This window comes from Entelurus aequoreus, linkage group LG25 (genome assembly GCF_033978785.1).
Source record: "Entelurus aequoreus isolate RoL-2023_Sb linkage group LG25, RoL_Eaeq_v1.1, whole genome shotgun sequence".
NCBI classification, from domain to species: Eukaryota; Metazoa; Chordata; class Actinopteri; order Syngnathiformes; family Syngnathidae; genus Entelurus; species Entelurus aequoreus.
Genome location: NC_084755.1, coordinates 29,178,365 through 29,206,224, shown reverse-complemented (window position 1 = coordinate 29,206,224; position 27,860 = coordinate 29,178,365). Strand labels below are relative to the sequence as shown.

The window sequence follows — 27,860 nt, the reverse complement described above, 5'->3', positions numbered from 1 at the left end:
ATTATTGGCTTTATTTTAACAAAAAATCTTAGTGTACATTAAACATGTTTCTTATTGCAATTTAGTCCTTAAATAAAATAGTGAACATACAAGACAACTTGTCTTTTAGTAGTAAGTAAAGAAACAAAGGTTCTTAATTAGTCTGCTGACGTATGCAGTAACATATTGTGTCATTTATCTACCTAGTATTTTGTCTACATTATAAAGAACAAACTGTAAAAATTGATTATTAATCTACTTGTTAATATCTGCTTATTTTCTGTTTTAACATGTTCTATCTACACTTCTGTTAAAATGTAATAATCACTTATTCTTCTGTTGTTTGATACTTTACATTAGTTTTGGATGATACCACACATTTAGGTATCAATCCGATACCAAGTAGTTACAGGATCATACATTGGTCATATTCAAAGTCCTCATGTGTCCAGGGACATATTTCCTGAGTTTATGAATATATAATTGTTTACATTGTGACGCAGGTGAGCTATTGTATCCTCCTACGGTGTGTAGTGAAGCATGTTTAGCTATTCCTCGTCCTGCAGTGATAATGTTACTTGTAAGAAACATACTTTATTTGTCGCCATGGAGACAAGGATTAGTGATTTAGAAGTAGCTAAAACACTGCAGACGGGCGTTTCAGTGTTATAACTTCACCTTTATCTTTAGTTTTTATATACCGTACAACTCTAGTCAGGACATATAAAGTCTTTCAGTTTTCAAAAAGCAAAAAACATTTTTTGATACTCTTTTTTTTTTTTTTTCAGCACACATTTCTCAATCAATTTCAGCCCTAAATAAAAATACATAACATGTTTTTTATTATTATTATTTCAACCCGTTTAAGGCCTTTTGATCAAAGGCTTTGCGCCGTCCATCAATCCATTTTGTACTGCTTGTCCCTCTGAGGGTGTCAGGGGGGCTGGATCTTATTCCAGCTGCACTCGGGCGGCCACAGACAGACTTTGGTCACGGTTTTCAATTTGTATAAATTTGCATGACATGAGTTATTTTACTAACGCGACATTATCTTTTCAAAATGCCATTAAATGGGTCAGATTACAACATTATAAAACATTACATGTTTAGTTCCGGACTGAAGTTTATTCAGAAATTTGAAAGTAAGCAACAAAAGTCAATAGGAATCCAAATTATTTTTATGGCCTTCACAAACTCAAGGATTTTTATGTCCTGTTTGGCTTTAAAGATGATTAAAATGGAATATCTCCAGAGGGTTAAATGTTCCAATGGGGGAAAATGAAATGGAAAATAATAGCTTGCCATTTTGGTGATAAGTAAAAGCAAAGACAATATATAATAATTGAAATACAATAATATATGAAATAAAGGAATACATACAGTAGGAAGGGGATTCATATGGGTTATTTGTCGCGGTTTACCTGACACATGAAACATGACAAATTGGAGGGGTGCACTATCCACTTTAGAAGCTAGACGGCAGTAGAGTGTTGATTATCTTAAAAAGTGTTTTGTGGCAATTCCAACTTTGACCACAGCATCAGTTGCTATGTAGAGTGGCGCTTTCCATAATTTTTAGCAGGCTACATTGCCAAACCGTTTTTGAACCAGGATGAATTGATAGAAGAAAGGTAAAAAGTTATGTTTAAGTTTCACTTTTGCATCTCATTGCACATAACTGAAGTCCAGTAATGTCTTAACTGCGGCCCGCCAGCTTCTTCAAATTGGCCCGCAAGACGTTATGAGTTCAACAAAAAAACGCACCACTGACTGGTTTAAAATGAATCTTAAAGGCCTACTGAAAGCCACTACTACCGACCACGCAGTCTGATAGTTTATATATCAATGATGAAATCTTAACATTATAACACATGCCAATACGGCCGGGTTAACTTATAAAGTAACATTTTAAATTTGCCGCTAAACTTCCGGTTCGAAACGCCTCTGAGGATGACGTATGCGTGTGACGTAGCCCGGCGAACACGGGTATGCCTTCCACATTGAAGCCGATACGAAAAAGCTCTGTTTTCATTTCATAATTCCACAGTATTCTGGACATCTGTGTTCGTGAATCTGTTTCAATCATGTTCATTGCATTATGGAGAAGGAAGCCGAGCAAGCAAAGAAGAAAGTTGTCGGTGCGAAATGGACGTATTTTTCGAACGTAGTCAGCCACAACAGTACACAGCCGGCGCTTCTTTGTTTACATTCCCGAAAGATGCAGTCAAGATGGAAGAACTCGGATAACAGAGACTCTAACCAGGAGGACTTTTGATTTGGATACACAGACGCCTGTAGAGAACTGGGACAACACAGACTCTTACCAGGATTACTTTGATTTGGATGACAAAGACGCAGACGTGCTACTGTGAGTATGCAGCTTTGGCTTTTTTTTGCGTATGTACGTAACTTTTTTAAAATATATAAGCTTTATGAACCTTGGGTTAGGTGAACGGTCTTTTGGGCTGAGTGATTGTGTGTGTTGATCATGTGTTTGAATTGTATTGGCGTGTTCTATGGAGCTAGGAGCTAGCAGAGGAGCTAGGAGCTAGCATAACACGTACCGTACCGTACGTGCGCGTCACGTACGTAACTTTTTAAAAATATATAAGCTTTATGAACCTTGGGTTAGGTGAACGGTCTTTTGGGCTGAGTGATTGTGTGTGTTGATCAGGTGTTTGAATTGTATTGGCGTGTTCTATGGAGCTAGGAGCTAGCAGAGGAGCTAGGAGCTAGCATAACAAACACGCAGGTGTTATTATGCAGGATTAATTTGTGGCATATTAAATATAAGCCTGGTTGTGTTGTGGCTAATAGAGTATATATATGTCTTGTGTTTATTTACTGTTGTAGTCATTCCCAGCTGAATATCAGGTACCGTGAGTATGCAGCCTTGGCTGCTAAACATTCGATAACTTGACCGTATGTGCGCGTCACGTACGTAACTTTTTAAAAATATACAAGCTTTATGAACCTTGGGTTAGGTAAACGGTCTTTTGGGCTGAGTGATTGTGTGTGTTGATCAGGTGTTTGAATTGTATTGGCGTGTTCTATGGAGCTAGGAGCTAGCAGAGGAGCTAGGAGCTAGCATGACAAACACGCAGGTGTTTTTATGCAGGATTAATTTGTGGCATATTAAATATAAGCCTGGTTGTGTTGTGGCTAATAGAGTATATATATGTCTTGTGTTTATTTACTGTTGTAGTCATTCCCAGCTGAATATCAGGTCACCCCCGGCTCTCACAGCATCTTCCCTATCTGAATAGCTTCAACTCCCCACTAGTCCTTCACTTGCACTTTACTCATCCACAAATCTTTCATCCTCGCTCAAATTAATGGGGAAATTGTCGCTTTCTCGGTCCGAATCTCTCTCACTTCATGCGGCCATCATTGTAAACAATAGGGAACTTTGCGTATATGTTCAACTGACTACGTCACGCTACTTCCGGTAGGTGCAAGCCTTTTTTTTATCAGATACCAAAAGTTGCAATCTTTATCGTCGTTGTTCTATACTAAATCCTTTCAGCAAAAATATGGCAATATCGCGAAATGATCAAGTATGACACATAGAATAGATCTGCTATCCCCGTTTAAATAAAAAAAATTCATTTCAGTAGGCCTTTAAATACCAGGCAGTCTCTGAATGTTACATATTTGCAGCCATTTTGTGGAGAATATGAGTAAATCAGATTAATGAGCCTTGTAAGTACTTAGAAATAATAACACAGCATTTACTTATATGACACAATCCAAACAACGTTCCCGAGTCATGGTGCGGGAAAAAATAAAATGCAACTAACATAAAGGTCAATACACATGGTCACACAGAACACAACCTGCTCACTGAACATTGTGGATATTATGAAAAACATCCAAACACCATAAACAAATTAATGATCAAGTGAACTCTCTCTACACTTATCCATGTTTGGTGCATTTTAGATGCTGGATATTTCTGATTGATTACAAAACTTTAAGAAGGTTGTCACGGAAGTAAACAAGGTAGGAGTACAAGGTAGGTACTCTTCATATCCAATTATATTAGTTATATATATATTATATTAATGATATACCCATCATATATACACACACACACGCATATATATATATATATATATATATATATATATATATATATATATATATATATATATATATATATATATATATATATATATATAATATATATATATATAATATATATATATATAATATATATATATATACATATATAATATATATATATATACATACATACACACACACACACACACACACACAGGTATAAACACATATATAGGTATATACATATATACACATATATATACAGTACGTATATACATACATACACATATATTTATACATACATACATACATACACATATACATACATACATACACATACATATATATATACATATAATCACATATATACGTATATACATACACATATATATACATACATACACATATATACGTATATACATACAAATATATATACATACATACACACACATATATACGTATATACATACACATATACATACATACACATATATATACATACATACACATATTCATTCATTCATTCATTCATCGTATATATACACGTATATACATATACACATACATATATACACATATATACGTATATACATAATTACACATAAACGTACATACATAAATACACACACATATATACATATATATATATAGATACATATCTATATACATATGTACATACATACATACATATTTACACACATACACATCTACATATTTACATATATACACTTATATACACATACTCAGTACATATATATGTACATACATATCTGCATCGATATATATATATAGATATATAAATCAATATATCTATATATAAATATATATATCGATATGGGTTAAATGGGTTATACTTGTATAGCGCTTTTCTACCTTCAAGGTACTCAACGCGCTTTGACACTATTTCCACATTCACCCATTCACACACACATTCATACAGTGATGGCGGGAGCTGCCATGCAAGACCCTAACCACGACCCATCAGGAGCAAGGGTGAAGTGTCTTGCTCAAGGACACAACGAACGTGACGAGGTTGGTAGAAGGTGGGCATCGAACCAGGAACCCTCAGGTTCCTGGCACGGCCACTCTCCCAACTGCGCCACGCCATATATATATATATATATATATTTTTTTTTTTTTTTTTTTTTATGCGGATATATATATATATATATATATATATATATATATATATATATATATATATATATATATATATATATATATATATATATACATACATATGTATATATACATATATATATATATATATACATATGTATATATACATATACATATATATATATACGTATATATACATATACATATATATATATATATACATATATATACATACATATATATATATACACATATATATATATATACATATATATACACATATACACATATATATACATATATATACACACACATATATATATATATATATACATATACATATACATATACATATATATATATATATATATATATATATATATATATATATATATATATATATATACATACACATATATATATATATATATATATATATATATATATATATATATATATATATATATATATATATATATATATATATATATATATATATATATATATATATATATATATATATATATATACAGTTGTGCTCATAAGTTTACATACCCTGGGAGAATTTATGATTTATTGGCCATTCTTCAGAGAATATGAATGATAACACAAAAACCTTTCTTCCACTCATGCTTAATGGTTGTGTGAAGCTATTTATTGGCAAACAACTGTGTTTACTCTTTTTAATACAAAATGACCAAAGAAAGTACCCAAATGACCCTGATCAAAAGTTTACATACCCCAGTGACTTTGATCTAATAACATGTACAAAAGTTGACACAAACAGGTTTGAATGGCTAATCAAGGTTACAATCCTCACCTATGACATGTTTGTTTGTAATTAATGTGTTTGTATAAAAGGTCAGTGAGTTTCTGGACTTCTGACAGACCATTGCATGTTTCATCCAGTGCTGCACAGATGTTTCTGGATTCTCCCCAGGAGATGCACTAATAATAATATAATCATAATAATAATAATGATTCATTTAGGCATTATAATTGTATTGGCATTCGTATTATCCACTGATCTTCTTTACACTCTGAAGTAAAGGAACATTTGGCAGATTTATCATATTTAAGTGAATAATTGCTCAATTATTTAAATTCACATTCCCAGCCGACTTTGTATTGAATTTCTTGGCACTTTTTGTGAAAAAACTAAACAAAACCCAACACCAAAATATTGGTAGGGGGTTGGGTATCTACTTTAGACAGCCTTTACTTTTTTACCTGGATGTTTGAGTCTAAAGATGTTCATCCCATCTTTCTTAAAGTGGAAAAACATCATTATGATTTTTACACATGCTTTGCATGCAATGGTTAATTTTTTTTAGTGAACGTAAACATACCCAGTGTGTGTGTATAGGGCGGCGACGTTGGGTTTAGGGTGGGATGGGGGGGCCCCAGAATATAGGTTTTTTTTTATTACTATGCTGTCCAATTTGCATGTCATACAATTCCCTTAAAAAAATGTTTTGTTTTGTTTTTTTCACATTTTTAAATATACAAACAATTTAAAAAATGATTGTCAGTGACCCAACAATCCAATGCAAATGAAAGCAGCAAATCAGCACGCGCATGCAAATGTTGAAACATGACTTCATCTCTTTGGCTCCACAGACTCATTTTTAGTGTGAGCAATTGACAGGCTTTCAATTTTGGGCATAGGTGCTGCATTTATTTTTTTTTTAAAATAAAAATATATATATAAATCAATTAATTCAGCTTACCTTAGAGGAAAACAATCCAAAGGTGTGCTCTCGGTGCTGCGTCACCGACAGAGTCTCTTCCCTGACTCCAGTGATGGAAACGGTTGCTGTGGCAGAAAACTAGCACAAACAAGCGTCAATTCTTGCCTTTGAAAATGCGGCTCTTTTGTATCCTTTAAGATCCTTTCCACAATTTGTCTCCTGCTATTTGGAGGAGGACAGCGTGTTATAAGTGCTAAAATAAAGGGAGGGCTGGTGGGGGGGGTGTGGCCACAGCAGCTAAGTAACAGGGATCACCATGGAGCTGAGTTTGTGCCTGTGTCACCTGTGTCGCCACCACCTTGAAAAATAACAATATTCATGCTTGTAATTATTAGTACTAACCAAAATATTCCATTGCCAGAGAATATTGAAGTTTATATCTAGCGTAACAATGCATGGGTCTTCACTTTTTATCAACTGTATCATAAGTTACAAAAATACAAATCATTATTTAGCTCATTCGATTACAAAAAAGTCTTTACATACCATAATATTTTAAAACATTAGTTGCGGCTGATGTCGCGTGTCAATCAAATGGCACTCGTGTACACTCAATTCAAAGGATTTTATACCTTCCCCACATTTTGTGAAGTTAAAGTTAAAGTACCAATGGTTGTCACACACACACTCGGTGTGGGGAAATCTGTCCTCTGCATTTGACCCATCCCCTTGTTCACCCCCTGGGAGGTGAGGGGAGCAGTGAGCAGCAGCGGTGGCTGCGCCCTGGAATCATTTTTGGTGATTAAGTCATAGCCCCGTTCCAAAATGGAAAAAGTAATTTTTTCCCCTTTAAAATTATACACAAAATAGTAATAAATAACAAGATGGATTTTTTTTCCCTAATGTTTGCAATTTTTTTTAAATTAAAATAAAAGAAGCAAGAAACCAAAAATAAAAAATAAATAAAAATCAAGCCGAGATTTAATTGGTAACTTAAATCAATTGTACGTCACATGCTTGACCAGCAGCAGAACCATGTAAGCCAAGTAATATTGTATGGGGTATTTTGTAATATTTAAAAAAAGAATAATATTATACTAATTCAATATAACACATTCATTCAATGCTACTAAAGTAAAAGTCTTCTAATTTTGACAATAGTTTGCTGAGGTTAAAATGTTTTCAGGTATTTTGCTCTAAAAAAGGGCTCAAATATAGACAGGGTTTCTCCGACATGGCGCAAGGCCACGACAAAATTATGGCCGCCACACCTTCAAAATATATTTTTTTTACATGAAAACTCTTTTTTTTTAACAAACAAATTTAAGTGATACATTGTATGAACGGATATACCCTGTTTAGTCTATTATTTACGTACTATTGGCTATAATACGTTTGGAAAAACAGCTCCAATATCATAAAAACGTTCCTCCTTGCTTTATTTTGAAAGAAAAAAAGAGCAAAACATGCATCTAAATCGCCTGTCAGAAGTGCGTCAGCAGCTGGTCTTGCACATAAATGAGTTGACACCTGGCAAAAGTAAGGAGAGAAAGCTATTTTAATCTAATTGTTGCATTTCTTGTTCAATTGGCCATGCTAATTTGAGTTAGCTTGTCTAAGAGCCAGTCCAGTGTACGTTAGCATTAAGCTAGACCTCAACCTTCATCCTGCATAATGCTTTTTTCAATTTATTCCAAATTGTATCATTAATCTAAGGGGATTCCTACATGTATGTGCACGTCATGTGTATATATAATGTACTTTCTTTAGTGTGGTTAGTTTTACACTTCATTGTAAAGAATATCAACAAAACACCTAAAGTTATTGTTTTCAACTCTAACTCAAAGGACTGTCTTACATATTTAACAAACTAAATTGCAAGATTGAGGGAGGGCAGAATAAAGTGTAGCCTGAGTTGCCTTTTTAATTAAGCAGCAGTAATTGAAACGGCATTGAACAAAAAGAACAGTCTACCGAGTCAAATTCCTTGTGCTCAAGCCGATTGTGATTCTGATATTAGAAAAACAATCTTAAGTTTGATTAATAACACTATTTGTTTTTAAATATACATAAAACCTTTGTTTAGCCATTTTAAAGAAATTGCAAATCAAAATGATCATGTCATATTGACCACGCCCCTAGCCACACCTCCACCGCATGTATAAAGTGGCAATCAAGGGGAAACCCTGATATATATATATATACACATACATTCATACACACACATACTGTATGTATGCATGTATATATATATAAATACAGTATATATATATATACACACACACACATATATACCCATATATGTATATATACATAGATAACACATATACAGTATATGCATATATGTATACATGTATATGTATATACGGTATGTATATATACACACATATACACATGTATGCATATCTATGTATGTATGTATATACATATATATACACACATATAAACAGTGTATACATATAACGGATGTACAGTCGTGATCAAAAGTTGACATACACTTGTAAAGAACATAATGTCATGGCTGTCTTGAGTTTCCAATCATTTCTACAACTTTTATTTTTTTGTGTGATAGAGTGATTGGAGCACATACTTGTTGGTCACAAAAAACATTCATGAAGTTTGGTTCTTTTATGAATTTATTATGGGTCTACTGAAAATGTGAGCAAATCTGCTGGGTCAAAAGTATACATACAGCAATGTTAATATTTGCTTACATGTCCCTTGGCAAGTTTCACTGCAATAAGGCACTTTTGGTAGCCATCCACAAGCTTCTGCTTGAATTTTTGACCACTCCTCTTGACAAAATTGGTGCAGTTCAGCTAAATTTGTTGGTTTTCTGACATGGACTTGTTTCTTCAGCATTGTCCACATGTTTAAGTCAGGACTTTGGGAAGGCCATTCTAAAACCTTAATTCTAGCCTAATTTAGCCATTCCTTTACCACTGTTGATGTGTGTTTGGGGTCATTGTCCTGTTGAAACACCCAACTGCGCCCAAGACCCAACCTCCGGGCTGATGATTTTAGGTTGTCCTGTAGAATTTGGAGGTAATCCTCCTTTTTCATTGTCCCATTTACTCTCTGTAAAGCACCAGTTCCATTGGCAGCAAAACAGGCCCAGAGCATATTACTATCACCAACATGCTTGACGGTGGGAATGGTGTTCCTGGGATTAAACAGCTCAATTTTTGTTTCATCTGACATCACATGGACAAAGATAATACCTTCTGGAGGAAAGTTTTGTGGTCAGATGAAACAAAAATGGAGCTGTTTGGCCACAATACCCAGCAATATGTTTGGAGGGGAAAAGGTGAGGCCTTTAATCCCAGGAACACCATTTCTACCGACAAGCATCATGGTGGTGGTAGTATTATGCTCTGGGCATAAGCTCTGTATTGCTGCCAATGGAACTGGTGCTTTAAATGGGACAATGAAAAAGGAGGATTACCTCCAAATTCTTCAGGACAACCTGAAATCATCAGCCCGGAGGTTGGGTCTTGGGTGCAGTTGGGTGTTCCAACAGGACAATGACCCCAAACACACGTAAAAAGTGGTAAAGGAATGGCTAAATCAGGCTAGAATGAAGGTTTTAGAATGGCCTTCCCAAAGTCCTGACTTAAACGTGTGGACAATGCTGAAGAAACAAATCCATGTCAGAAAACCAACAAATTTAGCTGGACTGCACCAATTTTGTCAAGAGGTGTGGTCAAAAATTCAAGCAGAAGCTTGTGGATGGCTACCAAAAGCGCCTTATTGCAGTGAAACTTGCCAAGGGACATGTAAGCAAATATTAACATTGCTGTATGTATACTTTTGACCCAGCAGATTTGCTCAAATTTTCAGTAGACCCATAATAAATTCATAAAAGAACCAAACTTCGTTAAATGTTTTTTGTGACCAACAAGTATGTGCTCCAAAACCACCAGTAACTGGTGTACTGACCATGGCATTACTGTCCTCGATTGGCCTGCCAACTCCCCTGACCTGAACCCCATAGAGAATGTGTGGGTTATTGTGAAGAAGAAGCTGAAAGACACCAGACCCAATAATGCAAATGAGCTAAAGGCCGCTATTGAAGCATCCTGGGCATCCATAACACCTCAGCAATGCCACAGGCTGATTGCCTCCATGCCACGCCGCATTGATGCAGTAATCCATGCAAAAGGATTCCCAACCAAGTACTGAGTGCATTAATTGACATTTTCAAATGTTTGATTTTGTTTTGCTGTTAAAAATCTTTATTTTTTACTTGGTCTGAGGAAATATTCTAATTTTTTGAGATGGGATTTTTGAGTTTTCTGAAGCTGTATGCCATAATCAGCAATATTAAATGAATAAAAGGCTTGCAATATTTCAGTTGATGTGTAATGAATCCAGAATGTATGACATATTCATGTTATTAGTTGCATTACAGGAAATAAAGGACTTCATCACAATATTCTAATTTTCTGAAACAGTCTTGTATACCGTATTTCCTTGAATTGGCGCAGGGAATATAGTATTCGCACGTCTAGAATTACTGCCGGGTCAAACTCGTTTCTCAAAATAATTAACGCATGCTTGGCCTTATCGCCGGTTCATTATTAACGCCGGATCAAATTCGTTTCGCAAAATATTAATTTTATTATCGCATGTCTATAATTTTCACCGGGTCAAACTTGTTTCGCAAAATATTTAGCATATGGCTAGAACTTCCACCGGGTCAAATTCGTTACGTCACGAGTGACGCTTTACCTGTCCTCCTTTTCAAAATGGAGGAAGCTGCTTTCAGTAGTTTGCAATCACACAAAGGAAAAAAGATAAAGAGCTATTCAGTAGGATTTAAGGTCCAAGCTATTGAATACCGGTACAGTATGCTAAAAAGAACAGTAAGCAGCTATGTTTTATTAATATACCGTAGCTGCGTGTGTCAAATACTGTATAAGTCATTAAATGACTCCCGCCTCCTGGTGGTAGAGGGCGCTAAGTCATTAAACCTCCTGGTGGTAGAGGGCGCTGCCGCGCTAGTGATCCTTCTTGCGACTTCCGGTACTGCAGAAGAAGTGACAACACGCAGCAAGAGATTTTTTTTAATTTTTTTTTCTCTCGCCTGAACTTTTAACATGGAGGATTACATACCGGTATCTAAAATAAAACAGTTTTCTAAACTGGACTTTCAATCGAAGCAGGAGGTAATAATTAAAGGAATATCTCCATCGAGACAGAGAGACTTTTAAAACTGAAGAAAGAAAATAAGGAAGACTTCTATAACCAAGTTATCGATGCTTTTGGTCAGAAGGAGCTGCAAATGGACTCCATTTATAAGTACAGGTAAGACCATAATAACGTTTTTTTTTATTAAATGTGCTTTTCATGATGGTATGCTTACATCACACTCAAAGCGCACGCCTAAATTTACCGCATTCCTTTTGGTAAACGCCGGAGTGAGAAGAGGTTTTAAAATAATTACCGCATGCACGGCCATCCCGCAGGCTTCCGGTAAACGCCGGAGTGACAGGAGGTTTTAAATTAATTAACGCCCCTGCGGCTATTCAAGGAAATACGGTATACATATATATATATGTATATATATACACACTCATATACATACATATACACATATACATACGCACCTACGTATTTGGGGGGTGGAAAGAGCTCGGTCTGAGTGATCAGAATACTTAGTAAGTCACTGGAACACTGACCCCTGTTCCAGTTATGTATTCTTATTCTCTGGCGGACCAGGTGTGTTAAGAACTGACGTTACGCTGCAATCACAGACAGTCCCCTTATAATGTGTTTATTAGCCAGGGTGGAATCGAATTGTCGAAATCCACGCGTATACGAGGCGGACCGCCACAAATAAACAAGTGTGCAGGAAATGCGGCCACGATTGTGACATACACAAATACTTACAACCGAGCATCATTATCCGTGTTAAGAGTCTTCGACGCAGTTCTTGCGCTGGATGGATTCATATTTAAACGTGTGAGTAGTTGTTTCTGTGATAGTTGGGGACACCGAGTCTTTCTTCACAGCCACATCAATGAATCACGGGGAAACGCATAAAAAGGTGCAACTTCGCAAACAGAGAGTTGAATTATAGCTCGGTGACATATTTCCTTTTGACGGCGACGATATGACGAGGAGTGACACATTGAAGTGGACTAAACTGCACATAAAAGAATAAATTATTAACAGAGGGCAACTACTTCATTGACCAAGGATTAAGTGCACGTCTAGGATCCATATCTAATCTTGAAAAATAGCCACGCTCCTATGCACCCTGCTGCGTCCACATTTCCCGACACTGTTTACATTCCCTGAGGACCAGCTTAGATGAGCGCGTGAAAGGTTGAGTATCAGTCACCGTATGACGTGTCCCGCGCACACCCCACACTCCCATCACCGACACCAGCAGAGGGCCTTACGTAAGAGGCATGCTGCACGTTATCACAGTCATGTCGTCCGGTTAAACACTGCTACCCTGTGAAGAGAGGCCGCATATTTTAATGAGTCATCAGGGGAGGAAAAAAGTGCATTTGCTTGGAAAATAATACATAAGACATACAGAGTTTTCCTGAGAAATTGCCATCGAATGTTCACATGGCTGGAAGTGTAAATACATCAAAAACACATGGAAGATTATTGATCTCTCAACATGCACACACATTCTTGTATTTGTTACCATCTTGAGACCTCCAAAAAATGCCTACCGTATTTTTCGGACTATAAGTCGCTCCGGAGTATAAGTCGCACCGGCCGAAAATGCATAATAAAGAAGGAAAAAAACATATAAGTCGCACTGGAGTATAAGTCGCATTTTTGGGGGAAATTTATTTGATAAAACCCAACACCAAGAATAGACATTTGAAAGGCAATTTAAAATAAATACAGAATAGTGAACAACAGGCTGAATAAGTGTACGTTATATGAGGCATAAATAACCAACTGAGAACGTGCCTGGTATGTTAACGTAACATATTATGGTAAGAGTCATTCAAATAACTATAACATATAGAACATGCTATACGTTTACCAAACAATCTGTCACTCCTAATCGCTAAATCCCATGAAATCTTATACGTCTAGTCTCTTATGTGAATGAGCTAAATAATATTATTTGATATTTTACGGTAATGTGTTGATAATTTCACACATAAGTCGCTCCTGACTATGAAAACTATGAAACTATGAAAAAAACTGCGACTTATAGTCCGAAAAGTACAGTACTTCTTTAGGACCACCCTTTCTAGTTATATAAAGATTTGTATTTACAACATTAATAATATATACATACTATGCAAATATAAAAAAAGGTAAGCTTTTAGCTATTTTTTGTTTGTAATTGCTTTTTAATCATCATTATTTACTTTAAGTTATTACAGTATGTCTCTATAGACTTTTTTTTTTTTTTTAATTAATTTTGGCCAAAGGGGGCGCATTTCAATTTCTTACACACTTGTTATTACATATGTTGGCCAGCGGGGGAGCACTTAAACTTTTTACACACACTTGTTATTTCATATGTTGACCAGAGGGGGGAGCACTTTTAAAACCGACACACAGTCAATTTGAAAAATCCCTCCTTTTCGGGACCACCCTAATTTTGATAGATTTCACCACCAGGGGTGCAAATGAGACATTCTCTATTAGATGCAATGGTTTTCCGTATTTTGGGACCATGATTTATGTCCTAACTTGTTCACCGGACCTCATATGGAAGGTACTTTTCCTTGGTGGTGTCTCAAGAAGGGTAGAAATACAAGCACACACACACACGCACACACACACGATACATTTTGAATAACAAATTGTCTTAAATTACAATCTCAATCTGTCATTTTCACATTTAAATTACACACGTATCTTAATATCCACAAAACAGAATCATTTTGGTTGTAATCAGTCTTCACAATAAAGTCATCACACTATGTGCGACTATGGAAATGTTTCCACAGGCTTCAATACCCTCGTGCTTTAAAGGGAAACCGCACTTTTTGTTTTCAACTTTGTCTATCATTCACAATTCTAAATTGTGAAAAAATGCTAGTAAGAGGCGGCTAACAATTCAAGTAATGGGATCCATCTGAACCGACAATGTTCCATTGACATGCCGTGACCTGCATATTAACCAAGCTATAGCGACATTGTTATTGCAGGAGCTAACACAGAGGAACTACTTTTCTGGCGCCTAGCTCACACGGCTTCTCTGACGACTCGCGACTACTACCTACTAGCTAGCTTGAGCCGCTAATAACAATGGTTGCAAAGAAGGAGATTAAACTGGTTCAGTATTGCCTTTGAGTTATGTAAATGTTATGCAAGTTTATAAATCATGCATCTCACTCGTATAGTGGAAGGTTGTGGCACTAAGTTGGTGACCTTTGAAAATTCACACGTTAAAAACTTGGTAGCATATGGCTCTCAACGAATAGAACGCAGCCTCAGACCAGACAACATCGCGAGGAAACATTTTGAGGAGTGAGGATTATTCTGTATTTAGCAGCTCAAGGAGAGCTCAAGTGCTGAAAGATACAACCATCCCATCCCTGTGGTAGCAAACACAGAGAGTGCTCTCTATTCGGGATGGGTACACCGTTCACATTTGAACCGATACGGTAGAAAATCCCAGTGTCTGGGAATCAATATTGGTACTCAAAAGGTACCAACTTTCTGTACTTTTGCGTGTAATACAACATTTCAAAATGAGCTGATTATGATAACTGCTCTCCAGTTGTTATATCTTGTTTTATTGTGACATTTCTGAGTCTCAATTACAGTTGTACGTCCGAGGCATTAGATGGCAGTCGTGTATAGTTTAAGGTGTGTTGGCAAGTCAGTCCAGTCTTTGCTGTCTAGTCTTTTGTTGCGCCCTTCAAAGTGTTAATACACCTACTCAGTGGCCTAGTGGTTAGAGTGTCCGCCCTGAGATCGGTAGGTTGTGAGTAGAGATGTCCGATAATGGCTTTTTTTTACCGATATCCGATATTGTCCGACTCTTAATTACCGATACCGATATATACAGTCGTGGAATTAACACATTATTATGCCTAATTTTGTTGTGATGCCCCGCTGGATGCATTAAACAATGTAACAAGGTTTTCCAAAACAAATCAACTCAAGTTATGGAAAAAAATGCCTACATGGCACTGCCATATTTATTATTAAAGTCACAAAGTGCATTATTTCTTTTAACATGCCTCAAAACAATAACAGTGCAATTATTTTTCATAACATGGTCACTACTGCCTAGTTTCTCTTGTTATATTCTTATTTTACTGTTATATTTTTATTCTCATTGTTGCTTTTTATTTTTATTCTTATTGTAATATTTTTCTATTCTGTTTCCATTTATACCCCCATTATTTACTTTTTACTTTTTAAACTCGATCTCAATTCTGTACACTGCAGCTGGAATTTTAATTTTCCTGAGGGAACTCTCCTGAAGGAATCAATAAAGTACTATCTATCTATCTATCCAAACAGCAGCTTGGAATTTGGGACATGCTCTCCCTGAGAGAGACTATGAGGAGGTTGAGGTGGGTTGGAGTGGGTAGGGGTAGGGGGTAGCGGGGGGGTTTATATTGTAGCGTCCCGGAAGAGTTAGTACTGCAAGGGATTCTGGGTATTTCTTCTGTTGTGTTTATGTTGTGTTACGGTGCGGATGTTCTCCCGAAATGTGTTTGTCATTCTTGTTTGGTGTGGGTTCACAGTGTGGCGCATATTTGTAACAGTGTTAAAGTTGTTTGTATGTATCACCCTCAGTGTGAGCTGTATGGCTGTTGACCAAGTATGCCTTGCATTAATTCGTGATGAGAACAGCCGGAAGATATTATGTGACTCGGACGGCACGCACGCAAAGGAAATGCCTTTAAGGATTATTGGCACTCTGTACCTCTCCCTACGTCCGTGTACACAGCGGCGTTTTAAAACGTCATACATTTTACTTTTAGAAACCGATACCGATAATTTCCGATATTACATTTTAAAGCATTTATCGGCCGATAATATCGGCAGCCAGATATTATCGGACATCCCTGGTTGTGAGTTCAAACCCCGGCCGAGTCATACCAAAGACTATAAAAATGGGAGCCATCACTCTGAATCAAGGGTTGGAATTGGGGGTTAAATCACTCACTGCTCCCCTCACCTCCCAGGGGGTGAACAAGGGGATGGGTCAAATGCAGAGGACAAATTTCACCACACCTAGTGTGTGTGTGACAATCATTGGTACTTTAACTTTAATACTGTAAGTATTGCATTTATTACACACTAGCTGTTTGATTATAACGAGCATCTTAGTTGTAGTTTTTAGTAAAAATTTAAAAGGTGCTGAAATCGGCATTCAAAATCGCTAATGCTAGCATGTCAATAGCAAAGCCAATGTATATTAGCATACATTTTTGGAAAAGTGGTGCCTTACTTTACTTACTTGGAGCGTTTTTTTTTTAGTCAATTGCTTTGTTGGCATTGGAATTAGCAACATTGCCAAGAGCTAGTTTGGCTGAGTCTGCTCTCAGTGCTGCTGTGCCGAAGTGTGAAGAGGTGGCAACCGAGTGACGTCACGTGCAACCAGGCACCGCTTGGATTTTACCTGAATCGATGCCCGGTCGGATTGGTGGGGATTTGGTCTGTGCCAAAAAGGTACCGGATTCTGTGCCCATCTCCATGTTGTTTACATTATATTTTGCGCCCATTAAAAAAATAGCTGTGATGCTAAAAATGAGCAAAATATTATAAATATTAAACATTATTATGAATTTGCCTGCTACTACATTACATACATACTTACAGCATACTTGCCAACCCTCCCGATTTTCCCGGGAGACTCCCGAATTTCAGTACCCCGGGGCAACCATTCTCCCGAATTTCTCCCTATTTCTACAATATCGGTGGCATGCCTTAAAGGCACTGCCTATAGCGTCCTCTACAACCTGAGGTGGCGGGGTTGGGGGGGGGCAGGGTTTGGTGGTAGCGGGGGTGTATATTGTAGCCCGGAAGAGTAAGGGCTGGAAGGGATTCCGGGTATTAGTTCTGTTGTGTTTATGTTGTGTTACGGTGCCGATGTTCTCCCGAAATGTGTTTGTCATTCTTGTTTGGTGAGGGTTCACAGTGTGGCGCATATTTGTAACAGTGTTAAAGTTGTTTATACGGTCACCCTCAGTGTGACCTGTATGGCTGTTGATCGAGTATGTCTTGCAGTCACTTACGTGTGTCTCCAAAAGGCTCATACAACATGTGACTGGGCGGGCACGCTGTTTGTATGGAGAAAAAGCGGACACGACTACAGGTTGTAGAGGACGCTAAAGGCAGTGCCATCGCGGCACGCCCTCAATATTGTTGTCTTGGTGAAAATCGGGAGAAATTCGGGAGAATGGTTGCCCCGGGAGATTTTCGGGAGGGGCACTGAAATTCGGGACTCTCCCGGAAAAATCAGGAGGGTTGGCAAGTATGGTGGGCGGCACTGGGGGCAGGTGGGTAAAGTGTCTTGTCCAAGGACACAACGGCAGTGACTAGGATGGCGGAAGCGGGGATCGAACCTGGAACCCTCAAGTTGCTGGCACGTCTACTCTACCAACCGAGCTATACCGCCCAGAAAACAAAGGATTGTGAATAATATATCAAATTAACCCAAAATGTGCGGTTTCTCTTTAAAATGACAGCTTCCATGATAGTGTCTGGCCATTCACACATGCTTGTAGCATTTAAAGGAATAGGGAAGTGTTTCTGTGTCCTAAAGTAATATTGAAAAGTCATTTTGCCAGAGGGGTTTACCATCATTCCCGTTCAGGCCTTGAGAACAGGAACCGGCTGTGTCCCGCACAGCCGTGCAACAGTCTTCCTCTGGTGTCCCCGGCTCCTTCTCGGCCATAGTCCGAGGGCCCTCAGGAGGACAGTTTGTCCGGGTGGCTCTTCAGCTTGTGGAATTTGACACTGTCCAGCTTCTCGAAGCGCTTGTCGCAGAACTCGCACGTGTAGTTGTAGTGGGCTTCTGGCGTGTGTTTCTTCATGTGCCAGTTTAGGGACGCACGCTGACGACACTGATAGCCGCAGATTTCGCATCTAGTGGATGGTGACGGTGGAAGAGGAATGGAAGGAACAAGGATGCAGAGTGTTAAAGGACGCATAGAGAAGATGATAGGTTCTTGTTTGGGAGGTATCTTTCATTATTTGGTTGTGTTTATACCTCGTACGACAAAACACAAAACCAGTGAAGTTGGCACGTTGTGTAAATCGTGAAAAAAAAAACAGAATAAAATGATTTGCAAATCCTTTTCAACCTATATTCAATTGAATAAACTGCAAAGACAAGATATTTAACGTTGGAACTGGTAAACTTTGTTATTTTTTGCAAATATTAGCTCATTCGGAATTTGATGCCTGCAACATGTTTCAAAAAAGCTGGCACGAGTGGCAAAAAAGACTGAGAACGTTGAGGAATGCTCATCAAACACTTATCTGGAACACCCCACAGGTGATCAGGCTAATTGGGAACGTGTGGGTGCCATGATTGAGTATAAAAGTAGATTCCATGAAATGCTCAGTCATTCACAAACAAGGATGGGGCGAGGGTCACCACTTTGTCAACAAATGCGTGAGCAAATTGTTGAACAGTTTAAGAAAAACCTTTCTCAACCAGCTATTGCAAGGAATTTAGGGATTTCACCATCTACGGTCCGTAATATCAAAGGGTTCAGAGAATCTGGAGAAATCACTGCACGTAAGCAGCTAAGCCCGTGACCTTCGATCCCTCAGGCTGTACTGCATCAACAAGCAACATCAGTGTGTAAAGGGTATCACCACATGGACTCAGGAACACTTCAGAAATCCACTGTCAGTAACTACAGTTGGTCGCTACATCTGTAACTGCAAGTTAAAACTCTCCTATGCAAGGCGAAAACCGTTTATCAACAACACCCAGAAACGCCGTCGGCTTCGCTGGGCCTGAGCTCATCTAAGATGGACTGATACAAAGTGAAAAAGTGTTCTGTGGTCTGACGAGTCCACATTTCAAATTGTTTTTGGAAACTGTGGACGTCGTGTCCTCCGGACCAAAGAGGAAAAGAACCATCCGGATTGTTATAGGCGCAAAGTTGAAAAGCCAGCATCTGTGATGGTATGGGTGTGTATTAGTGCCCAAGACATGGGTAACTTACACATCTGTGAAGGCGCCATTAATGCTGAAAGGTACATACAGGTTTTGGAGCAACATATGTTGGCATTCAAGCAACGTCTTTTTCAAGACAATGCCAAGCCACGTGTTACAACAGCGTGACTTCATAGTAAAAGAGTGCAGGTGCTAGACTGGCCTGCCTGTAGTCCAGACCTGTCTCCCTCTGAAAATGTGTGGCGCATTATGAAGCCTAAAATACCACAACAGAGACCCCCGGACTGTTGAACAACTTAAGCTGTACACCAAGCAAGAATGGGAAAGAATTCCACCTGAAAAGCATCAAAAATTGGTCTCCACAGTGACCCAGACCGCTCTGGCTGCAGCGCCCTCTACTGGTTGTTCAGGGGAGTGTGTAGGTAACATTTATTTGTGCATCTGGTTTGTGGTAGGAATGTCTCATCGACACAAAATTAAAAAAGCGATCCACATATGCAAATTCAATACAAATACAAATACAAAATCAAGCACATTTATATTCAAATCTCAAAAATATATTTACAAATACACATTTATTTATACAAATTCTTGATTTATTTGTATGTCACATTTTTATATTTATACATTTTATTTGTAGATATTTTCAAATCTCAAAAATATATTTACAAATATGCATTTATTTATACAAATTATTGATTTATTTGTATATCACATTTGTATTTGTATATTTATTAATATATGCATATGTAGTAATATCATATTGATATACATATGTTGATGTGAGACAATTCTACTTCCATACTTTGGTCACAATAACCGTGATATGATTTATTTTTAATATTGTTACATTCCTAGTTTGTTGATGTCAACAGACATGGTCCCACATAACACAACCTGCTCACTGAATTTTGTGGACATTATAAAAAACATCCATAAAAAAATCTAAATTACACCCATGTAAATCCATTATAAAGGATGATGGGAAAAATGCAGAACACTCCACACTTATCCATGTTTGGCGCATTTCGCTGCTTGATATTTTGGATTGATTGCAAAACTTGAAGGAGGTCGTCACGGAAGTAAACAAGGTAGAAGTCGAACTTTCACATACTCTTAGTATCCAATTATATCAATTATTATTTATACATCTATTATATCGGCCCTCGACCAATTTTTTTTTAGCCCAAGGTAAAACTTTTGGACACCCCTGGTATACACATTAAAGCGTGGAGATGGAAGTATTCGCTATTGTACTAGGATGCTTTTCAGGTTGTATTCACACGTCACACCTAGGCTCGTGTGAGTTCTCTGATCATAGCTCAAGTTGACACCCTTCATGCACGTTTCCGCCCAAGATGGGAACCGCAGTGTTAAATGATCTCAGTGCAACATTATTCGCCTTCAGGACTTACTGTAGAGGGGTTTCTCCTGTATGAGTCCGCCTGTGAACTTCCAAGTGGTTCTTCCGCTTGAACGATTTCCCACATGTCTCGCATATGAAATCTCGGACCCCTGGAAAATATGTATTTTTTTTTACACTTTTTGAATGCCATGAATCCAAAGGGAGGGTAATGAGTGTTGTGTGCCCACCTGAGTGGATGATCATGTGGCGGTGCAGGTGGTTGGACAGGTAGAATTTCTTTCCACAGCCCGGATGTGGACAAACTTTGGTCCTGCCTTTCCTGTGAACGAGGTTGACATGATTCTGCAAAAAGAGGCCAGAGAAACACGTGAGATAATGAAAGTGGAAATGTTTACGTGGTGTCTCACCTGGAAGCTGCTTATGGCTACATAAACTTGACTGCACCCCTCGTATGGACAATGGAACATCTTCAGCATCCCATCAGCCTCGATGACCGGGCCTCGCCGGTTTCTCTTTGACCTGGCATTTGAAAAGTGACAATAAAAGCACACCAAAGCTTCACTTGAAGTTATTATGTTGATTTAGTTTTTTTTTTTTCCACCAACAAACCTGCTGAGACTGCGCTGTAGCTCACGGTCACTACTTAGCTCCAAAGTGTCAACGTTAGGCTCCAGCAGCTGCTTGTCACTCAATCCTGTACGGAACAGAAATGTCCCAGATGCAAACTGAACTAGTTTTTGAATGCCGTCTCAGTTAACGTACGACCAAACATTACGCGCAACAAGGTAGTCCCATTGCCCGCGTATCATTCCGCGTCATCGAGTGCCTAAACCAGACCTGGGTAATTATTTTGACTCGGGGGGCCAAATTTAGAGAAAAAAATGTGTCTGGGGGCCGGTATATCTGTTTTTAGGAACACTAATACAAAACCTCACAATAATGTCTGATTGAATGCTAAAAACGTTATGACAGCCCGCCTTAAAAAAATTAATGGAATTTTACACTTTTCTATGAACGATAAAACACTGAATATGGACAACATATGAACGTCACACCCCCTCTCAATTGACATATTGGACAAACAGCGAAATATGAACATGAAGGGTAAAAATAAACCCATCTATAATCTGATATATCTGATATATCACTAAGCTTTAGAACTTTGTTGTAAAAATCTCCTTCCGCATCTGTACCTGACACCCGCATTTCAGGCTGGCCGCTCTGGAAACACTATGCGGAAACGCTCCCCACCCACACTGCTTGGTGCCTCGTCTGAGCTGCTGTGACGTAGATTACCATAGTAACTAATTAAATTACCATAGTAACTAGTATATAGAGCGAAAGTGCAGATTCCAACCATTGAAATACTTTGTATGGTTCAAGACTTACGGTCATTTGAAAACATCACTGCACATCAAAATGGCAGCTACAGTTTCCATCTTAAAGATCTAAAAAAAAATATTTGGGAATGGCCGGCGGGCCAGATTGAAAAGCTTAATTTGCCCAGGTCTGGCCTAAACAAAGAATCTAAGGCATTGGCGTCTCAGTCTCTGTGAGGAATGGTCCATCGTTTTTGAGTTGGGACACTACAGATAGATTCCAGCCAAGGACTCCTTTAATCATTTTATTTTGTGTGTGTGGTTTGTTCATAGAAAGCACATAGGATGTCTCATTTCTTCGTGTCAGAGACAGGTGGGGATCGGTATAAAATTCGATACTTTTACAGGCACCGACCGAATTTTGTCGGAACTACCGGGTATCGATTCACGTAAAATCAAACGATGCCATATTTCGATACCTTCGTTGCACGTGACGTCACGTCAAGGTTGCAGACTAAACACCGGCTCACGTAAACGACCACTCAAGCAACACTGCAGGTGGACTAAGCCAAACTACCTCAAAGTAATGTACCGTATTTTTCGGACTATAAGTCGCAGTTTTTTTCATAGTTTGGCTGGGGGTGCGACTTATACTCAGGAGCGACTTATGTGTGGAATTATTAACACATTACCGTAAAATATCAAATAATATTATTTAGCTCATTCACGTAAGAGACTAGACGTATAAGATTTCATGGGATTTAGCGATTAGGAGTGACAGATTGTTTGGTAAACGTATAGCATGTTCTATATGTTATAGTTATTTGAATGACTCTTACCATAATATGTTACGTTAACATACCAGGCACGTTCTCAGTTGGTTATTTATGCCTCATATAACGTACACTTATTCAGCCTGTTGTTCACAATTCTTTATTTATATTAAATTGCCTTTCAAATGTCTATTCTTGGTGTTGGGTTTTATCAAATACATTTCCCTAAAAAATGTGACTTATACTCCAGTGCGACTTATATACGTTTTTTCCTTCTTTATTAAGCATTTTTGGCCGGTGCAACTTATACTCCGGAGCGACTTATAGTCCGAAAAATATGGTAGCCATTTTCTACACCACCAAAGCCAGTTTGCTTGGTAGAAAATGTTCCAACGTAAAGTAAGACGCCACTCTTACAAAATGCGCTCGCTTGATGCCAACTTACATTGGATTTGCCATAGACAAGCTACTATTTGCAATAGCGATTTTACATGGGGATTGAAACACCTCTGAATTTGGTAATGAATACTACAACTTTTACAACCAAACAACTGGTGTGTAATGAGCACAATACTTACAGTATGAACACTTTGTAGGGCGCAACACAACTCATTCAACTTTCTGAAAAAGCTACTTCCTGGTTAGACAACATACCAAAGATAGACTACAGTACTGCCATCTAATGTCTCGGAAGTGCAACTGCATTATAAATGAGACTCAAATGTTAAAAGAAGACAGGATGTAACGACTGGACAGCACAGTTATCATCGTCAGCTCATTTTAAATGTTACATTACAAAATAAAATGTTACTCTCAAACGATTACCATTTATCTACACCAGGGGTCACCAACGCGGTGCCCGCGGGCACCAGCTGGCCTGTAAGGACCAGATGAGTAGCCCGATGGCCTGTTCTAAAAATAGCTCAAATAGCAGCATTTACCAGTGAGCTGCCTCTATTTTTTTTAAATTGTATTTATTTACTAGCAAGCTGGTCTCGCTTTGCTCGACATTTTTAATTCTAAGAGAGACAAAACTCAAATAGAATTTGAAAATCCAAGAAAATATTTTAAAGACTTGGTCTTCACTAACTGACAAAGAAACTGATAACAGATTTGGTGTCCAGTTCAAAGTGTGACATGGTTTATTTAAAAATTTGAGAGTTGACTTTTGTATTTTACATGAGTTATTATTTGTACAAACATGGTGCAAAGTAATTCATGATTTGTTAAAAAATGTTAGTGGCTTGCTAGTTAAAATGGGATATTGTGATTTCACAAGACTGTCTTAGAAGTGATCATTTGAAAATGTTCAATTTGAAAAATGTGCACTTAGAGAAAATATTAAAATAAAGTGTTGCATATTGATATTTATCTGTTTCTATATATATTTATTGTGAGAAATCATTAAGATGATCAGTGTTTCCACAAAGATAAATATCATTAATTATTAATAATAACATAGAGTTAAAGGTAAATTGAGCAAATTGGCTATTTCTGGCAATTTATTTAATTGTGTATCAAACTGGTAGCCCTTCGCATTAATCAGTACCCAAGAAGTAGCTCTTGGTTTCAAAAAGGTTGGTGACACCTGATCTACACACAAAAGTACAGAAAATTGTTACCGTCGAGTACCCGTATTGATTCCCAGTTACCAGAAATTCGTACCGTATCGGTTCAATTGTGAAAGGTAGCTATTTTTAGAGCCAGGTCAACTCCGCTCCCTGCACTTTTCACGTAATTGCACCGCATAATTTTGTGAAAAGAAGTTAAGGTAATACTTAAAATGAGCAAACGACTGTAAATATTACATGTTATTATGAATATGCCTGTTACTACATTACATATATAAAACGGTGTTGGAGGCTTGTGAATGTTTTAGAGGGCTTTATAAGTTAAATACGCCCCCAATTACCTGCATTGTTAGTCGCCTCATACGAGCAGTTTTTTTTTACTATTTACAATACACAGAAAAGAGAAAAGACAAGTATGTTCTTGTCTCACATAAAGATTGTGAATAATGGGCAAAAGTTTTTAAAACGTGCAGTTTTCTTATAATAGCTGTTAGTCATGTTTATTTTCGTGTTAATAGTTGATGTCTGCCTTATCAATTAACACATCTGCAAATTGGTGAGCCTTTGATGCGACCAATGTTAAAAAATAACAGTGTAATTAACGCTCTCCGCACCACGGCATGCTAATGACATTTTTACAGTCGGCACAATGCAAAGTGAAGACGAACACAGTCGATGCACTTCATCTTTGACATCAATAACACAGCTCCTCTTCATAACATTGCTGAGCTTGACGTGAGCAGGAAAAACACAGCAATGAACGCAGAGTTACTGTCGACCGCTATCTTGGCTGCGACTGTTAAGTTGATACCTTTTTGCGGAAAAACGTGGCTTCGACACATCAAAGCCTAGCTGTAACTGAGAGGAATTTAACCCACGATGTGATTAAGTATTTCCACGTCCGACGACTCCCATGAACATTTTTTGAAAACAACAACTGAAAGCTTTGTCCAGCTGTTTACTGACGTATACATTCATGTTTAAATAACTTTTACTGCAAAAAAATATCGGCTCATAATCTCAGTTATCAGCCTCCTAGACTACTACCCCAAATTCCGGACTATAAGCCGCTACTTTTTTCTTACACTTTGAACCCTGCGGCTTATAAAACGGTGTAGCTAATTTATGGATTTTTCTCCAATAACAGCCATACTAAAAATAGTATTTTTTATATATATATTTTTAAACCTAGCAACTAGACGTAGAAAGTATTTTATAGTTAGCGCTACGGTGCCATCTTATGGACGAGTTTGCTCCCTGCAGGCGTCCTTCCATTTACAGGTATAGTGGGGTTTTTTTTCCCAACCGGAGTAAAGTATTTGTCTTCCAGCAGTGCATAGCGTTGACTCGTATAGATTCTTAATTTCATCACTCCGTGCGATGTTTGTAAGTTTTACAGTTTAACTGTTTATACTTACTAAACCGTGCCATGTGCGATGTCTGTGATGTCAACAAATAGTTTTCATAAAAGTTACCCTAAAAGACACTGAAAAGGTGTGATATTGTTTGTGCTATGGTGCTATCTTTTGGACGAGTTTGCTCACTGCAGTCACTACGCTCACTACAGTATTTCCTTCCGTTTAGTGCTTTGAACCGGAAGTACAAGTGCCGTTCCGTCTACTCGTCGTCCATAGCATTGCTACTCGTATGGATTTTTCATTCATCGCTCCAAGCGACGGTTGTAAGTTTTACAATATAACTAAAAACCTTCATACTTTTTAAACCGTCACATGTTTGATAGTAGTCTTTTCATGCGTATTTGTAACATGGTAATGACGCTAGCGTCGTTAGCATTAACTAATATGCTAACACGTCTACGAGTGTCTGTGTTAGTATTATTAACTTAAAATGGCATTCTTTTCATATTGTTTCAGTTTCGTAAATTCACCAACAAATCACCGTGGAGTTATTGAGTCTGTTTAGCTGATTGTAGAGCTAGCTTCCGCAGCTAGTGGGTCCATGAGGATGACTTCTGTTTTGTTTTATCCGCCGTTTTACTGCCTTGTTACAGCCACCGTTTGGAAACAATTAAGGTTTATAAGTAACCATTTATAAAATATTTCTGTGTAAATAACTCATTTCACAACGTATATATCTGTGGCTTATAGTCCGGTGTAGGGCTGGGCGATATATCGATATACTCGATATATCGCGGGTTTGTCCCTGTGCGATATAGAAAATGACTATATCTTGATATTCGAGTATACGTTCTCACGCAGTTGCTTTTAGCTGCAGGCATTACACTACAGGCTCTTCTCACTCTTTCTAGTGATAGTCTCTCCTTCTCACAGAGACAAAACAAGTGCACCTTCTTACATACGTCACATACGTATACGCCCTCGCTGAGCAGAGAGGTAGCAGCATGGCTAAAGTTAGCTGTGGTGCGAGTGGTAATACGAGAGAAAGAAGGTGCGAGTCTGGTAACAAATGAAAGAAGAATTAATTCCGAAGAAAAACAGCAGGGGGTCCATCGTCTGGCGGTGGTTTGGCTTCAAGCGGGAAGATGTCGAACAGACAACCGTAATTTGTCAAGTGTGGGGCAAAAGTGTTGCTACAAAAAGTAGCATTACTGCTAATATGTAGCATCATTTGAAAAGTCACCCGCTAGAGAATGAGGAGTGCTTGAAACTCCGCACGTCAACATCTCCGTTCGGTGCCACACCAACAAAATGCCCAGGCAACCATTTCCACATCGACACCGTATGAAACAAATAGTCCACGACATAAGGAGATAACGACTGCTGGAACCTACCACATAGCGAAGGACGTACACAATTTGATTTCCTATTATGCAGCTCATTTTTATTTGACAGTTATTGAAATATCTTGTGTGACATAATGCACAAAAGTGCACTTTATTTGTTTTAAACTATTGTAGTGGCGTTCTGTG

At 37.9% G+C, this 27,860-nt stretch overlaps 1 protein-coding gene across 7 annotated transcripts in view; it reads right to left on the bottom strand.

The window, feature by feature from the left end:
* znf653 (zinc finger protein 653) overlaps positions 1-27,860 on the bottom strand; it is a 49,860-nt gene that overhangs the window by 12,025 nt on the left and 9,975 nt on the right. For 2 of the 7 annotated variants that reach the window (XR_009824543.1, XR_009824546.1), the window contains exons 6-11: positions 21,917-22,001; positions 21,715-21,826; positions 21,535-21,649; positions 21,357-21,456; positions 18,609-18,896; positions 10,751-13,317 (exon numbers count right to left, since the gene is read on the bottom strand). Coding sequence is in view for 1 of the 7 variants with exons in the window: in XM_062036847.1 (XP_061892831.1) it covers positions 18,719-18,896; positions 21,357-21,456; positions 21,535-21,649; positions 21,715-21,826; positions 21,917-22,001 (590 nt within the window). In the remaining 6 variants the exon portion in view is untranslated. Of the gene's footprint in view, positions 1-6,893; positions 6,993-10,750; positions 13,318-17,785; positions 18,897-21,356; positions 21,457-21,534; positions 21,650-21,714; positions 21,827-21,916; positions 22,002-27,860 lie in introns of those variants that run through there. The other 5 variants (XR_009824547.1, XR_009824548.1, XR_009824544.1 and 2 more) reach the window with 4 other exon arrangements.